Below are 17113 nucleotides of genomic sequence, written 5' to 3'. Positions count from 1 at the left end.
AAATCGGTTAACATGTCTTGATTTCGGATATATTGCATGATGGGTTATGATATCTTGTGTTTAAATGAAGTTTAAACTACTAGTTGTTGATGTTCATGAAACCGGTTTACATATGTCATGTAATCGGCTTAGTATAGAGCCGAGTTTGTGGGGGTATGCTTAAGTGTTTTGATGGTTGTACATAATCTTGTTTGAATAAGGGTTATTTATGTTATGAATATTGAAGAACTTGATGAATGTGTTTTGAATATATGAAGAACAACTTGAATGTGCTTTGAAGGTGCTTTGAATATTTGAAATCTGATTTGTTTGATCCATTTCGGGTAAATGTTAGACAACAAAACATGTTTAGTGGATAGTACATAATTCTGCATGAATTTCATTGGATAGTACAAACTGTGAAGGATCAGCAGGTGCTGGGGAGTCGAGACCCCTGGTTTCGACTCGAGACCATAACAAGACAAGCCGAGACCACATGATTGCGACACAGGTTGCGAGTCGAGAACCCCTGGTTTCGACTCGAGACCGCATATGATCAACACAAACAGCATGACTCGAGACCATGCCTGCGAGTCCGGTTGCGACTCGAGACCAACACATGCATGACCCGAGACCTCCTCCGATTGCGACTCGAGACCCTGTCAGCCACACTCGAGACCGCACAGTCTCGAGTAGAGACCGCACAGTCTCGACTCGAGACCACGCTTATTGGGCTTGCTTAGTTACGGGCCTAAGTTAATGGGCCGGACCTATGGACTCCTTATGCTACTATTTAATGCGTGTTTTGGGTTTGCACACCATTACGAGACCAACCGTTTGGGTCACCCTTAGACTATTACGTGAATGTTACTGTGAAACTTGTTGTGAACTATTGATGAACTGCCATGCTAGAACTTGTATGCCATGATTGTTACTTGTACGTGCACTGCTTGGTTTGAATCTGATATAAATGGTATCTATGTTAGGACATAGTTGACCACTTGCAACTTGATTGACCTTTATGTGTTACTGCCGAGCAAACCAAGGTGAGTTCACACCCTCTACAAAGCATGGGATTCCCTGGGTTGGGAATGGGGTTAAGGAACGTGGATTCCTCGTCCTCCTTGGGTAGGACAGCAGTGGTTCAGGAATGTGATTCCTCGTCCGGACGGACGGATAACTCGTACTAGACCAAAACTCTATCACGAAGTCCCTCCTTTTTATATCGACTTAATCGCCGGGCCAATGGCGAGCGGGTCATTAGTTAGATAGCGCTATTTAGGTCTGACAAACCTCACACCGTGCCGCAGAGGACGGGCGTGAACTAATGGATCTGGGGCACGTCAATGATGATAGACATTGACAGTTTCAGGGCACATAAACATGACTACAGTCAGCAGTCGATATGGTAACGAGTCTAGTGTACGCATGGGGTAGCCCCCACGGCCGAAATGCCTGATAACTAACACGGGGTAGCCCCCACGGCTGGAATGCCGGAGTAACCGGGAACAAACAAGTCACGTTTTTAAACTATGGGGTAACCCCCACGGCAGGATGCCAGTTAAAGGAAACTGTTTTCGAATTAACTTAAAACGAACACCCAACCGTGAACTCACTCAACTAGTTGTTGACTCGTTACTACATGCTTTGCAGGACCATAGGTACTCAGCTGGAGCTTGCATGGAGGAGAGTCGTTGTGGAACATGGATTGCTGCGTGCTATGTTAAACTTGAAAACAATTGAACTTATGTTTTAACTTTAAGACTTATGCTTCCGCTTACAACTTAAACTATGTTTTGTTTGAACACCAATCGTATTGGTTAGACTTTTATAACTATTAATATGCTTGTTCAGTATGATTGGTGGCTGGATCCTGGTCAGTCACGCCTCCAAGCGGTAGTACTCCGCAGGTGGGATTTTGGGGTGTGACATTGGCGGGCATAGACCGTGTCACAAAAAGAACAATACGGTCGGGTCAAAACACGACAGTGGCGAAAACAGTTTAGAAGGTGACTTTGCACATACTCGAAAGGCGAAGTACGATAAGAAAACGAAGGTGAAAAAGATCAAAGGGCACGAATGCCCGATTTGTTTCAGGATGTTTAAATCGGGGCAAGCTTTAGGTGGACACAAACGGTCTCATTTTATTAACGGGTCGATGGATCATTATGCGGCCATGGGTCACGCGGCTCCATCGTGTTCGGATATGATTGATCTCAATCTTGCTGCTCCAGAAGAGGACCAGGATTGAATGGTCAACGACTCAACGATTGAGTGGTCAACTGGTAAAAAAGTTTAATTTCTATTTTGTTGGTGATTTTTCATGGTATGAACTAGAGAGGTTAAAAGTTGCATTTTTGTTTCTTTTGGTTATGTTCATCAAATTCTTGCTATGTTTCTTGAAAACATGTTGAATTCTCAAGATTTTGGGATAAGTTACAGGAATTTTCTTTAAATGTTAATTGATTTTAAAATTTTGTAAATGATGAGTAGTTATTGAAGGAACAATGACTTAGATTTCTCATGAAATAGTACTTGCTATCCTTTATCAGTAGATTGGATTTACGTGTCTTGTCTGATTTGTTTTGGTTGATTATAAATGTTTGTTTATTTTTGTTTGGAACAGGACAGGAAGATTACAACAGATTGAGACCTCTGAGTTATCGCGGTGCAGATGTTTTTATACTCGCGTTTTCACTAATTAGCAAGGCCAACTATGAAGATATCACTAAAAAGGTAATTTGGTCTTTCGCTTTTATCCGCGTTGTTTTAATTGTTTTATAACTAAATGTTCGTACAATTTATGATCATGGTAACAGTCTGTAAATCTTTGAGTAAAATGGTAACTTTCAAGTTTTAACCCCTCGTAGATAATTTCTTGATTTGACTCGTTTGTGTTATAATAATACAACCCGAATTGACCTATTCATAAGTAAAGGGGTCGAAATTGCCACCTCTAAATTAGTAAATAATCAATCTAGATTACTTTCGTTGTCTATTTTATATCTGAAACAAATTCGACCCATAAAAAACTCATATGCTATTCGTTTATAACATCATCATTTGTGGGGCCCGTTTGTATCGAGAAGATAGCTAAGATGTGAATGTGCATGTGTCCCCGTTTGTCTCATTTACTTGGTGTTTGTTGCATTGTGCAGTGGATTCCTGAATTGAGGCATTACGCACCCGGAGTTCCAATAATCCTTGTTGGAGCAAAGCTAGGTTAGTTTTTATATTCATACGTAGACGCAATTACTTGCAATTAAATCATCTATTGACCCGTATTTACACTTATCAAATGCTTTTAATAAATTTATAATAATTCTTTTTTTTTTGTGGTCTCTATTTGAGTATAAATATGGAAATGGCGATTAAAAATTGTTTCTTGTAGATCTTCATGATGATAAGCAGTTTTTAACGGACCATCCCGGTGCAGTTCCAATTACAACGGCTCAGGTTGCCCCTATTGCCCGTTTTCTATGTCCTTTTCCACCAAGTTTGTTTTTTATACATAAAGTTTCATTCTTTTTATAAAATGGATATCTTTTCTTTAATTTCGACAGGGAGAGGAGTTGAGGAAGCTAATCGGTGCTCCTGCTTACATTGAGTGTAGCTCAAAAACACAGCAGGTGACATTTCAAGTGCTGGTTTTGAAAAGACAAATATTTGTACAATTGATTGTAATATGGTCATCATATTTTAAGTGAAGATTAAGGGGTAAAGGAGTTGAGCCAACACACACTTCAGGGTTTTTTCATCTTTTCTTTTTATACAAAATCTAAAGTTTATGGTATTTCAGTATAATATAATATTTAATCCACGCATTAGATCAAGACTTAATAGTTCATTTTTGGAGGAGAAACTATGTGTTTTTTACCATTATAGCTGGGATATGTGTGAGTATGCTCACGGTGTCTTCAGTGTTAACCTGGCTCAGTACCGTACACAATTATGTAAAGATGAAACAACCTGTGCTAGACGTGTTTGCTTTTTCCCTCCTGTTCCCGAGGAGCTTAGGCCACTGTTTTTAAACCCGTTTACTTAAGCTTATTGTTTTGACCCGTTTACTAAAAAATGTTAACCCTCCTAATTTTGTTGCAGTATTCAAAGAAGGCCTAACTACCAACCAGCGTCGAAAAGAGGAGTTCCAGTTCAGTTTCTGGACTACATTTTCTATGCAGAACACATGGAGAGAAGTGATCATCTCTTCGCATCTTGTGGGTAGGCAAAAATGGTTTGGTTGATTTTTGGCCAGTGGTGCACAAGTCTTCTTCAGGTTAGATATAGTTATTTCACTTTTGGTAGTGCCATATGTAAGTTTTTGTGGTTTTGCGATTAACATTTTATTTTGACTAAACAATATTGTCTCAGATAATTTTTTAAGACAATCTAGACATCTCTGATGTGTTTGTGCTGTATGATGTTGATGAGCCTACAATTAGGAGTCTTAATTCTTGTTGGTTGCTGGTCAGATTCTTAAACATGTTCAAGATGTTGAGGTGTGATTCTCTTACTTGTCAGTTTTGACCAACTTAATTGACTATTTTTTAACTTGTGTTTCTCTTATTTCCTATACTTTTCAGAACTTCCATACGTCGTTGTTTAAAGTTTTGGGCCAAACATCGTGACGTTTATTCAAATGTAAGTAGTTGAATCTTGAATTTTTTATTCTTGTTCTTTTTATTGTTGATTCAATGAAGCTATTCAATATGATCATCAATTTCTGCAATTGAATCGTGTCTCCTTCAGCGGGCTAATGTTCTTCCTTCTTAACATGATTTTGTTTTCTTCAACAGGTATAAAAAACTACAGCCCAACCTTATTTAGATCGGAGTTTTGTTCGGAAATTAAACATTTGTTCGACGCCAATGACGACGACAAGGTTTACATGTGTGGCACTCAGATCACAAGTTTTCCATATTGATATTTATCTATCTCCAGCATGGCGAATATCTTTATCGTTGCACCTGAAAGCTTGTCGAGTCTATTTGAAGGCACACCAAGAATACTGAAAGACGCCCAAAGGTAACTAACTAACTGATTGTTACTTTGATATTGACACCTACATTTCATGTGCTGCCGTAATGACCTTTCTGTGTTGTGTAGGTTTATTCAGCTTATAAAAGTGCAAAAATTGCAGCCAAACTCAGCTACCTTTGGCCAAGCTCTTAAAGCGGAAGCGTACTTTTACCATCAGAGGTCTCCGGGTGTCATATAACATATTCAATCCACTTTTTTTATTTAGTTTTTTTTTTTGTTTGTTTTGAAATCAGCAGATAACGAGTATAACCGTGTAAATTGGCGACTCCTCCGCAACACGCGGGCTACCCACTAGTTTACGGTAAAACATTAGGTGAAAAACACTTCAAATAAACCTTATAAAGTATTAGGGTTAAAATGGAATATTAACAAAACTTGAATGTTTAAAATGAAGTTTTAATACAAATTATCGTTTATATATTAATACTTCTAACTTATGAATTTACCACGCTACTCCCAACTTTTAACTTATTTTCGTCTGTCACACCCAAACTAACTGAACTTAACTATGTTAGCTGACGTCAAATGCCATATCACTACACAAGTGCCACATCAGATGCCGCGTCAGCAAATAAAGACGTCACATGCCACATCAGATGACACATCAACAAAAAGTGACACGTCAGCAAAAACTGCCACATCTTATGCCATGTCAGCAAATGGTGCCATGTCAGATGCCACATCAGTAAAAAAAAAACTAACTGGGTTAGGTAGTGGCCGAGCTTGAACGGAAACTCAGTGGGGGCGGACTCTAAAAATCCAAATCGGTGGGGGTCAAACTCTTAAAAACCAAATATTTTACACTACAAAAAACATTTTTTTAGAAATTTTCGGTAAAAACAACACTACACGTGAAATAATTGTGGGGGCTAAGGCACCCAGGCCCAGGCCTTCACTATCCTCCGCCAGTAAGATTAAGGTTCAGTTAGTATAAAAGTGTTAGAGAAAAATAAATTAAAATTAGAACCGATGATATCCTTCAGTTAATGAAAAATAAAGTTACATAAAAAATAATAATTAAAGCAACTTACAAATACAACCGTTAAAAGAATAAAGTCAATGAAGAGTCATGTGCCAAAATTTGTAGATTAGTGTATGTAGTTTACATCAATGGGACATCTCTCAACACTCAAAAGCCTTTTTGAACAACATTCATTCACCATCACTACTAGACAAAATCTGCTGCTGCTTGCAACCGTACCCCGGTGGGGTTTCAATCCACTCATCTCTTTCCTCTGCCCCTACTAACCCCTACACACCACACTTATTATGGCTGCCGATGCATTAATCACACCCCATTAATAACCCAAACTCATAATGGATTACCAGAAGATAAACAAAAGCCCCCCACAGGTCTGTTTCTTTCTTGTCTCTATCCTATTATATCTATCGCTATTTCATTAGCCGTTGATGCAATTATTTACATTTCCCATTTACCCTTTTCTTGAATCTTGATTGATCTCATCTGGGTTGTGTCTATTATCCTGTTTTGATCTGTCAGATCTTGACATTGTCTGTTTATCTCGTCAAATTGAAGTAACCCATGTGTTAAAGTTTCGATTTTTAACATGGGTTTTTGTTTAATTTTGATTTGAAGTTGGTGGTTTTGGTGGCAGGGGAGTGGGGGTGGAGGGTTGTCTCCTGCAAAGTTGAGGAATATGTTGAAGAAGAAGAAGAAAGATGAAGATGAGGTTGAGAGTGTTAATTTCTCTTTGGGATCTCAAGTTTCTGAGATTGATGATTCTGGTATGTGATTAATTGATTATTGTGTGTAGGAATAAGGGGTTTTTTTTCTTTGGAAACTGGATTTTAATAATCTCATTTGATTTGTTGGCCCGGATTAATCCCAACTTAGGAAATGTTTACGGACCGCCCAACTTTGAACATATTTTCCTCCGGGGATCCCATACAAAGAATACCCATCATCAAGAAACTAACGGGGTTAACTTTCGTCAATGAGCTGGTGGTGGAGTGCTAAGGGAGAGGACTTGGTGTTCCAAGTGACCCAGGTTCGGTTCCTGCCCCCACCATTTAGTTTCGGCGGCATCCGGTGATGATGGGAGACTAGGCGAGTTGGCAACGATCTTCGCTAGTTCGATCCTTGAACTGAGCGGGGTTTACCTCACCGCACTGTCGTGCCTTCGGGCGAGTGTGCATGGGCTTCGGCCATGGGTGAGGGTTTTCCCTGGTTCAGAGGCGAGTGTATCCTGATGTGGTGGATTTCGCCAGTAGCCCATTTGGAGGATTCGTTGACCGTCCAAAAAAAAAAAAGAAAAACGGGGTTAACTTTTAGTTAGTATGAGATCACTAGAGGAAAATACGTTCAAAGTTGGGACTGTCTGTAAACAATGTTTAGTTGGGATTATTAAAATCCAATTACCTATGTTTTTTGGTTAGTCTAATATGTTGTTTGATTTGTTATGTTAATTAGGTGATTGTTTAGAGAATTATAAAGATGTTGATGTTGTTAGTGTACTTCCCGAAAGCCATACGTTAGCAAGTACTGACGGTAACTATAGATCGAAAGATGTAAGAATCGGGTCGCAAGAAGACGGTTATCTGGACTATGATAGTGGTGTTGACAAGTTAACTGCATTGCCCTTTGAGTTTCAGAAGACCGAACGGGCCTCACATAGAAAAGGGATGGCTCCGTTTTCGAAACAAGCACCATCGAAATGGGATGATGCCCAGAAATGGATAGCCAGTCCTACGTCTAGCCGTGTGAAAACCGAACCGGCTGTGAAGAAAACTAGCCATGGAAATCGCCAACCGGTTACTAAAACCGTGGTTGAAGTTTGTGATCAGAGATTGGTTCCGTATGAAGAGCCTGATACTAAACTGATTGATTTGAGTCACTCTAAGGAGGATAAAGGGCATGTGAATTGGGAGGGTGATTCGTATAGCAAAGCGGTGTTGATGATTGGAGATTCGGTTGGTGATTCTGAAAGTAAGATCTTTATCCATTTGCTTTTACTATTAAATTCAGAGCTAGGGGTGCAAACGAGCCGAGCCGAGCCGAGCCGAGCTCGGTTAATTTATGGAAGCTCAAGCTCGGCTCAGTTCGAGCTTTGTTTTCAAGGCTCGAGCTCGGCTCGTTGGTAGTTTCTCAAGCTCGAGCTCGGCTCGTTTATTATCTATTAATTAATATATTACATAAAAACAATATAAATAATTGACTCGTTTACGCTCGCGAGCTTGATAAGTGAAGCTCGGACTCGTTTACTAAACAAGCTTATTTTTAGGTTCGGGCTTAGCTCGTAAACAAGTTTAAATAGGCTCGGCTCGTTTACTAGACAACTTTAAATAAGGGGTATATGTTATTAAAAACTAATATTACACTAAGGCTCGATAAGGCTTGACGAGCCTGACGAGCTTCACATGGCAGGCTCGAGCTCGGGCTCGATAAATAAACGAGCTTTATTTTAGGCTCAAGCTCGGCTTGGCTCGTTTCGAGCTTTTTCTCGAGATGATCTCAAGCAGCTCGCGAGTCGATCTGCTCGTTTGCACCCCTACTATTAATTTAAAACCTTTTTTTGCGGTCATCTTGCTTTAAACTATAAACAAACACTTTGATTTACGTTCATGAATTCTTTCGCGTGCAGTTAATTTGAGTCGGCACGATACTTCTATATCAATTCAAAACATGACATCCGTCCCACCTCCGTCAACTGCGAGATCAGTATCAATGAGAGACATGGGCACCGAGATGACTCCAATTGCTAGCCAAGAACCTTCTAGAACCGGAACCCCGGTAAGGGCGACAACTCCGAGCCGGAGTCCAAATACTTCTAGATCCACAACTCCGGAAAGAACTGGCCCGGTTTCATCGACTAGCAACCATTCAAACCCGCGGTTAGAATCTTCCGGAAACAAAGAATTATCTGAAAAGGAGTTGCAGTTAAAAACTAGAAGAGAGATACAAGCTCTTGGAACACAGTTAGGGAAGACGAATATTGCTGCGTGGGCTAGCAAGGAAGAAGCTAAAGTTGCATCGGATTCAGTAAAAGATGAAAACACGGGTAAAAATGCGATAGAGATACGGGCTGCAGCTTGGGAGGATGCTGAGAAAGCCAAGTATATGGCTAGGTAATTGATTTAATTTAATATATTTGTAATTAAATGCATAAAACCTCTTAAATTTTTTAACTCAGAAAAACTAAATAGGCCGACCCGCTAACCCGTTTAACCTATTTTTTTACGATCCACCAACCCGATTAACACGTTTACAACTTGATTACCACCCGTCAACCTGTCAACCATTTGGACATGTTTAGTTAAATGTAAAACGGGGTGTGTTCGGGTTAAACGAATTTAAGTGTGTGTGGGTTATGATTAACGTTTTTGACACAAATAAATATATTGACACCCCTAGATTGAGATATTTGACCCACCGACTAGATACTATTGACACCCCTAGATTGAGATATTTGATCCATTAATTACTAGTTATTAAAATTATTTTTTTGGACGAGTAGTGTTTTGGGTCGGCCGGACCTCACCCTTTTTAGTCACTCATTGTTTTGGAACACCATAGGAGGAGACAATATATCTTGTAATGATGGCCATGAATATCGTTTATGTGTTGTAAGAACCTGAAATCTGTGCCCGTCTTAACTTGGTAATGAGTGTATGTAGATGAAAACAAATAGTTTTTTTTGTTCACATTGTGGTTCGTGTTGATCAGTTGATTTGTCGGCTCAGGTTCAAACGCGAGGAGATAAAGATAGAGGCATGGGAAAACCATCAAAAAGCGAAGACCGAAGCTGAAATGAGGAGGATTGAGGTATGTAACTATAGAATTGATCATAAAAGTTGTAACAATATTTTTTCAATCCTAATTAACGCATTATTTGTTTATATAAAATTGGACAAATTTTTGTTTGCAAGTCAACCCAACCTGGCCCATCCGTTTCAACCCATACTAAAAACCTGACCCGTTTCAGCCCAAACTTGTTTTGACTTGTTACCCGTCTTGCAGGTAGAGGTAGAACGGATGAGAGGTGGAGCACATGATCGACTAATGAACAAACTAGCAGCAGCAAGACACAAGGCGGAAGAGAAACGGGCTGCAGCAGAAGCCAAGAGAAGCCGGGAAGCGGCAAGGGCTGAAGAACAAGCGGAGTATATTCGTAAGACTGGAAGAATACCATCTTCTTTCTCATGTTATTGCTGGTGTTTTTGAAATTTATATAGCCTGGATGAGTTCTCTTTTGTTAGGAAACTTGTGTTTAGTATTCTTGTGGCTTCTTGTTGTAATCAAAACATTTACTGTTTAACAAATGTGTAGTGCATTTATGACATAAGTCATCGTCATCGTCAATCATCAGTAAATCCCACCATTAGCAAAGTAAAGGTAGGGTCTGAGGAGGGTAAGATGTAGCTGGGCCTGTTATCCCCTAAACCAACCCGCTTTGCGGGCCCACAACGGGCAACCTCATTATTGTCGAGTGTGACTGGTTAGTGGCCCGTGGGAGTTCTGTATCTAACGGATGATCACCCACAACTATACGGAGGATCTTCGGATGGTTTATTCTAGATTACTGACTTATCGGGTCAACTTCTAACGAGTTCTTTATGTGCTAGAGCTTGAATCTAAGCTCGAGAATGCTAGATGCGGACAAGCCCAACAAGACTCGAGTTGAAGTCAAAGTAGGCTCATCAGCTCTAACACTCTTTTAAGATTAGTCCCTTTTAACATACATTATTTTTGTCTGAACACAACCTGTTTAGAAGACGTGCTAATAAATATTATAGGGGTTTTCTAATGATACACCTCCTGTCTATCCGCACACTTTTTCAATTCAATACGTATCATATAGGCATTGAAATAAAGTAAAAAACATGGCAGGCTGACAAGTGCAGGTTATGTCTGGTGGCGGGCTTGATACGCATCGTATAGGCCTATACGATGCGTATCAGGGCACAAATTTTTTTGAAATTTATTTTTTATTGTGTTGTGTCGAATGCGAACCCGAGAAACGAAAGGGATTTCGAGCAGTTGGAAACATGGATTGTAGGAAACAGGTGTGATTATCAAATGACAACTTGAGGGGTCTAGTCTTAGCTAGTTTCTCACATGTGATACGCATCTAATATGATACATGATAAAAGCGCTTCTTTAGACAATTTGGGATTATGTTCCGCAAATTGGGAACCACATATTTGTGTGTAAAAGCTTGGAAAGATGACCGAATAGAGATCTGTATACACCCTTGGTTTCTCGAAATCCCTTTCGTTTCGCGTCAAGATCTTTATCTATCATGTCATTGACCAACTGCTTGAACCAAGAATGTGAAGATCACGGTCCAGGATGAAATATATTAAAACCATTCAAGCACACCAGTCTACAATATGTTATGGTCAGATTTTTCAAGTTTGCACAGTGGGAGAAAAGACCAGCACCACTGTCAGTATTGTCCTTTAAATTCGCATAAAACATATATTTGTTTCATAACCTCCTCCTATAAATCAACCACAACTCATCCGAGACCGACCTCTGGATCACACGTGGGAGAAAAGAAGCCCAGTTGGCCACCGACACCCACCTCTTCCTAGAGGTACCGGGTTCGAATCTTGGGAGTGGCATATGTCGCCCAGGGTAAGAACTCGGCAAGGGGAATTCATCGCGGAGCTAGCTTGGTCGGGTAGCGGCTCCCGGAGTGGGGTAACTCCGGCGGTTGGGAGGACCGTGCACTATCCCCCCCCCCTTGTCCTTCCGTATTTTCTCCTTTTCTAATTCTCGAAGAATCTCGTAACGTATTCTCCGTTTCTCTAAATCGTATGTAAAATTATAAAAAAACAAACTAGTGGTTTATCACCCTGTGTGAGCATTGGAAGCTCGAAAAACAGTCTTGCAGTTACATCTTCAATTGAGACCGCATTATTAATTATAATGAAGCAATGAAGATTGAATGTGCAAACCTTAATCGTTTTGTACTACGGAAACAATGGCTATGGGAAATACAAACCCGACACATCTTCTATGATGATTCGAAACATTCACGAACCACAAATGGACTCAGACTCATACTACTCTAATATGACACATGATAAAAACGCTTCTTTAGACAATCTGGGATTATGTTCCGTTTTATGACACATGATACGGCACGCTTACCTTAATCACATCTTCCATGGAGTCACAGATCCGGCAATAGGCCCACGGATCTTATGCCCACCCGAGACCGACCTCTGGATCACACATGATAAACGCGCTTCTTTAAACAATCTGGGATTATGTTTCGTTTTATGACACATGACACGGCACGCTATCAAATCTTCCATGGAGTCACAGATCCGACAATAGGGCCCACGGATCTTATGCCCACCCGAGACCGACCTCTGGATCACACATGATAAAAACGCTTCTTTAGACAATCTAGGATTATGTTCCGTTTTATGACACATGACACATGATACGGCATGGTCAAACCTTTCTAAAAGTAGAAAAAAATAAAACAGAAGAAAGTGTTCCTCTTTGTTACCAAGCGTGTCATCTGAAACAATTAACAGGACATTGTTAACAAGGGGAATCTATTGGAACACCTGATCGAGAGAAACTTCTTCGAGCTAACTGCCGATATCTCATCCTTCTTATCTTGCTATTAAACGAGGTATAATAGCTAATAAAATATGTTTTTACTCTTTTCTTCGATTTCAACAAATCTTTTCCTTCAATTTCGAGAACATTCTCCATAACATGAAGACGTGTCGGGTTCACCTGCTAGTGGTATTTTAATGAAGTATTGAAGATTGAATGTGCAAACCGCAACCGTTTTTTACTACGGAAACAATGGCTATGCGAAATACAAACCGCAATCGTTTGTGACTATGGGAAACACAAGTTTTCTTTTTTAGCTTGATGGATGTCCCTTATCTCAGTTAAGGCGTGCATTGTTTAAATCTGAATAAGTTGGTATGTGTTTCGTATCAGCGTTGTTTATCACCCTGTGTGAGCATTGGAAGCCCGACAAACAATCTTGCAATTATATCGTGTCAAGATGTTTCAGTTTGCACATTCAGTATTCACAGTTGCATTTGGAACAAGAAGCCCAACAATCCGTTTATTATCTGTTGTTGTCTAAACAATATGAACGCACGCAACGAATTTGACAATTGTGGCAACTTATCTATCTGTGTGTATCACATCCATCATGTTTTTTACTATGGGAACGGTTGTGACACTTGTGCCTCCGTGACCATCAAACAAAAACCAAATCAATGAAATATTATGTTTCATACTTGGGATTTGTAAAAATATGTGTATCGTTTGCACATATCAATTCTTGTTCGATTTCAGGCTTTAAATCGCTTTCTGGAAGGTTATACGCGATCTGATGCGTGAATATAACCAGTTTAATGCAACAAACACTCCGGAATAGTGACATAGGCTTAACATACCTTAAATAACCTTTACATAACTTAGAAATAAGTTTTGGATGGTTTGGTATGCCGAAATCAAGTTTATTCACTTACAGGGACTAAATTCGACAAACTGCGAAAGTATGTCAATTTGTACTGTAACAGACCTTACGGAACTTGATCATAAGTTAAATATGCCCTAAATATTCTTTACATAGCTTATAAATAGGCTTTGAGGTGTTTGGTGCGCAAAAATAAACTTTATGCTCATTCAGGGACTAAAAGCGTCAAAAAGTGCATAAGTTTGCATTTTCGCGCATATTTTACGTTCTGAATACTTCCGGACTTCCAAAAATTTATGTAAGCATTAAAATATTTTATTTTAGTGTTTGGCATAAGAAAAATCCACTCGTCGCGCAATTTGGATCGTCTTTCGCGCTTATGCGCATTCCGTCGTAATTAAGCAAACATCGCGATCGTACGGCCAAACGAACCGACATCCGAGATATTTTTGAGCATGTTTTGAGTTCCCTATACTTTAACTTCATTTTAGAGGCTTGAAATGAGGTTAACGGGGCTTAAACGTGTCAAAAATGGGCCAAATTGCATGTTTCTGAAGTGCAGGGACCATTTCTGCCAATTCTGGAAACTAAGCCTAGGCGGCCCGCGTGAATGTTTGTGTGTACCTTAAGCGGGCCGCATGAGAGTCCCAGATCAGCAAAAAAATCTGTTCCAGCTGTTCCACACCCTTGAATCTGGTTTTTAAGCATTCTAGGGGCCAAATTTGATGGTTTTTAAGAGCCCATGGTATCCAAATACCATGTGCCCACTTGGACGGCCGAGATCAAAGCACGTTTCGCGATGAACGATCCTAACGGTCGTGCCATTCCTATAAATACCCAAACCATTTCATTTCTTCCTCACTTGAATTCTGAGATTTTCTCTAAGTTGGAGTGATTATCACTTCATACCTGAGAAATACTTGGAATTCAATCTTGCGGGGACCTTCTGTAAGTATTCTTTCGCGTTTTTCATTCGTTTTAGCGTTAAAGTCAAACTGCGTTTGACTTTCTGCATTGACCAGTTTATGGTCAACGCGAAGTTCGTTTGAACTTCATAACGTGAGCGTAATCACGATGGTTATAGTCCCTAGTGACTATACCCACTGATTACCACGTTATCTAGGCTCAGTGACGAGTCGTAGTTTCGGCCAAAATGCGTTTCCTCGCGTATTTTGTAACCAAACTACTCTAGGGTATCAAAATCGTTTGTTTTGATACCAAACCTGTTTTCTAACTTTACTAAACATGTTCTAGCATGTTTAGCTCGTCGCTTTTAGATTTGTGCTTGTTTAGGGTCGTAAAGGTAAGCGATCTGATAAATCGCTTATGCTTTCGAACCCGACCCATTTGGTCGATCATTAGGATCCGACCAAACACTTTAGGTGACCATAGTTGTATAGGGAATAACCTTCCGAGGTTATACCTTATGGTCACGTCGTTTAAGTAGTTGTATGATAAGTAGTTCTTATGCCTTAGGTAAATTACCAAAATGCCCTTTTTGCGCTAAAATTCATTTTAAGCCTATGTAACGTAACTTTTGACATATAAACTGTTTTGGCAACCATATTAAACATGTTAAGGCATATCTTGCTTGTCATAGGACTAGTTAGGCATTCCGAACGCGTTTTACGCGAACGACGCGTTAAAGTAGCATAAGCTACCTAAACGGGTCGTAATGGGTCGTAAGCACTTAGGTTAGGTTTCATTTTAGTATGTAGGCTTTGTTAGACCATATCATATGAGCTCCAATACTCATTTGGTTTACGAAACCTCATACTATCCGATCTTCCGAGTTAGGTCCGGTTATTAATGTAGTTACCTATATTAGGTGCCGTTTGATTTCCGTGATCCCTCTAGCTTTGCTTGGTTGTTAGTCAAGACTTCTAAGCACCCTCAAGTGAGTACATAGTCCCCTCTTTTACTGTTTTTCAAACATTTTGGGGTGAAACACATGTGCCTACTTGTTACTTTCATGATTTCATGCTTTTATATCATATACTTGGTATATTCACTAGTACACTATTAGTACATGATTTCATTACGTTTTTGCTATGTATGCCCATTGTGTGCATACTTAGTACATCGTTTTACATGACATTTCATGCTATGTATGTTCATCATACTTAGTACATTTTACATCACATGCTATGTATGCCCATTGTGTGCATACTTAGTACATCGTTTTACTTGACATTTCATGCTATGTATGTTCATCATACTTAGTACATTTTACATCACATGCTATGTATGCCCATTGTGTGCATACTTAGTACATTGTTTGTGCATTCTTACCTATGGTTTAGTTGATACATATTTCGCTTGCCATACATGACATTTTGTTTGCGCATTACTTGATTGACATTTGACATAGACATTTTGATATCGATATACACATTTCATGGACTACATTTTGACATAAACATTTTGACATAAACATTTTGACATGGTTTTCACAAAGATATTTGACAATTGGTTTAGACATGGGTAATTTACATTGGTGGTTTATTTGGGTAAGTGATTTAAGTAGCGAGATGTGTGTAATATGATACAAGCATGGTGGATACGCCGCTGGTACTTCCTATATATAAGTGCTTGTATTCTATTACATGTCGTAGCGTTATTTAAATCATTCAATTTGGACTTATACATTTTTACACAAATAACATATTTTTCACAAGACATTGTTTTACAAAACAGTTTGTTTTATACTCCTTTTTTTTACTGATCTGGAATTGGAGAACCGTTGTGTATTTGCTTGCTGATCTGGAATTGGAGAACCGTTGTGTATCTAAATCAGGTTCTCAAACAAACACTACTAAAGATGAGTTGATATTGAACCAATAATATGAAGATCACGGTGCAGACACGCGGAGAAGAAATTCAGTGGACTGCCGTAGATAAAGTCAAATGTGATCAAACATGGACATCAGACGTAAATCCTGAAGCAAATATGTGCTTCCCAATTTGTGGAACATAATCCCAGATTGTCTAGAGAAGCGCTTTTATCATGTGTTATATGGTAACAAGAGTATGTTGTTCCAAGATCAATTCGAATTGCAGTTTTTTCAACTCTCCTGTTCCAAATGCAGCTGATGAAACCGGAGCTGTTATCTCGGTTGTTCAGACTGCCGCAGATGAAGTCAAATGTGATCAAACGTGGACATCAGACGTAAATCTTGAGGTAAATATGTGCTTCCTAATTTGCGGAACATAATCCCAGATTGTCTAGAGAATCGCTTTTATCATGTGTCATATGGTAACAAGAGTATGTTGTTCCAAGATCAAAGGGATATTGAAACAAACCTTGGGAGATTTTGAAGGCAATTCATGATTAAAGGGAACGAAACAGAAGAAATCTGAGAAGCTCTCAATTGTAGATATTTTTATGGGGATTTGTTTATAATATATGGGTTGGTTACAAAATCGGTTACCTGGCCATTGTTTGAAGGCAAAATCGACGATAGATCGTTCAACATTTGGTGAAAGAGTGTCGCAATTTCCACTCTTCTTCTTCTTCTCTACTGAGAGAGAGAGAGAGAGAGAGAGAGAGAGAGAGAGAGAGAGAGAGAGAGAGAGAGAGAGAGAGAGAGAGAGAAAATGAGTTTTGGAGAGAGAGAGAGAGTTGAGAATTATAAAAGCCCACTTAAATTAAAAAAAGAACTCTTTATAGG

At 39.4% G+C, this 17113-nt stretch overlaps 2 protein-coding genes and 1 long non-coding RNA gene across 6 annotated transcripts; all 3 read left to right on the top strand.

The window, feature by feature from the left end:
• Nucleotides 1-2115: 2115 nt before the first annotated feature.
• LOC110918584 (rac-like GTP-binding protein RAC1) lies at nt 2116-3688 on the top strand. The gene is made up of 5 exons (XM_022162882.2): nt 2116-2264; nt 2606-2715; nt 3138-3201; nt 3371-3435; nt 3543-3688. Exons 1-5 carry the CDS (start codon nt 2231-2233, stop codon nt 3684-3686), a joined length of 417 nt encoding a protein of 138 aa, XP_022018574.2. The 5' UTR covers nt 2116-2230; the 3' UTR covers nt 3687-3688.
• A 457-nt stretch (nt 3689-4145) lies between these two features.
• LOC110916746 lies at nt 4146-5107 on the top strand. Of its 3 annotated transcripts, none has more exons than XR_004883194.1 (5): nt 4146-4255; nt 4452-4478; nt 4563-4620; nt 4776-5004; nt 5086-5107. It is a non-coding gene; the product is annotated as an uncharacterized LOC110916746 (long non-coding RNA). The 3 variants fall into 3 exon arrangements; XR_004883193.1 differs by having other exon boundaries at nt 4159-4255; nt 4422-4478; XR_002579964.2 differs by lacking the exons at nt 4452-4478; nt 4563-4620 and having other exon boundaries at nt 4173-4255.
• A 1024-nt stretch (nt 5108-6131) lies between these two features.
• Nucleotides 6132-10322, top strand: LOC110918587 (actin cytoskeleton-regulatory complex protein pan-1). 2 transcript variants are annotated; one of them, XM_022162883.2, is made up of 6 exons: nt 6132-6372; nt 6636-6765; nt 7451-7966; nt 8622-9105; nt 9721-9802; nt 9998-10322. In XM_022162883.2, exons 1-6 carry the CDS (start codon nt 6337-6339, stop codon nt 10199-10201), a joined length of 1452 nt encoding a protein of 483 aa, XP_022018575.1. In that variant the 5' UTR covers nt 6132-6336; the 3' UTR covers nt 10202-10322. The 2 variants fall into 2 exon arrangements, with proteins under 2 accessions (XP_022018575.1, XP_035840855.1); XM_035984962.1 differs by having other exon boundaries at nt 6133-6372; nt 6617-6765.
• The last annotated feature ends 6791 nt before the right edge of the window (nt 10323-17113 follow it).

The sequence above is a fragment of the Helianthus annuus genome, chromosome 16 (genome assembly GCF_002127325.2).
Source record: "Helianthus annuus cultivar XRQ/B chromosome 16, HanXRQr2.0-SUNRISE, whole genome shotgun sequence".
NCBI lineage: Eukaryota > Viridiplantae > Streptophyta > Magnoliopsida > Asterales > Asteraceae > Helianthus > Helianthus annuus.
Note: the sequence above shows the minus strand (reverse complement) of the source record. Positions and strands in the feature narration are given on the sequence as shown.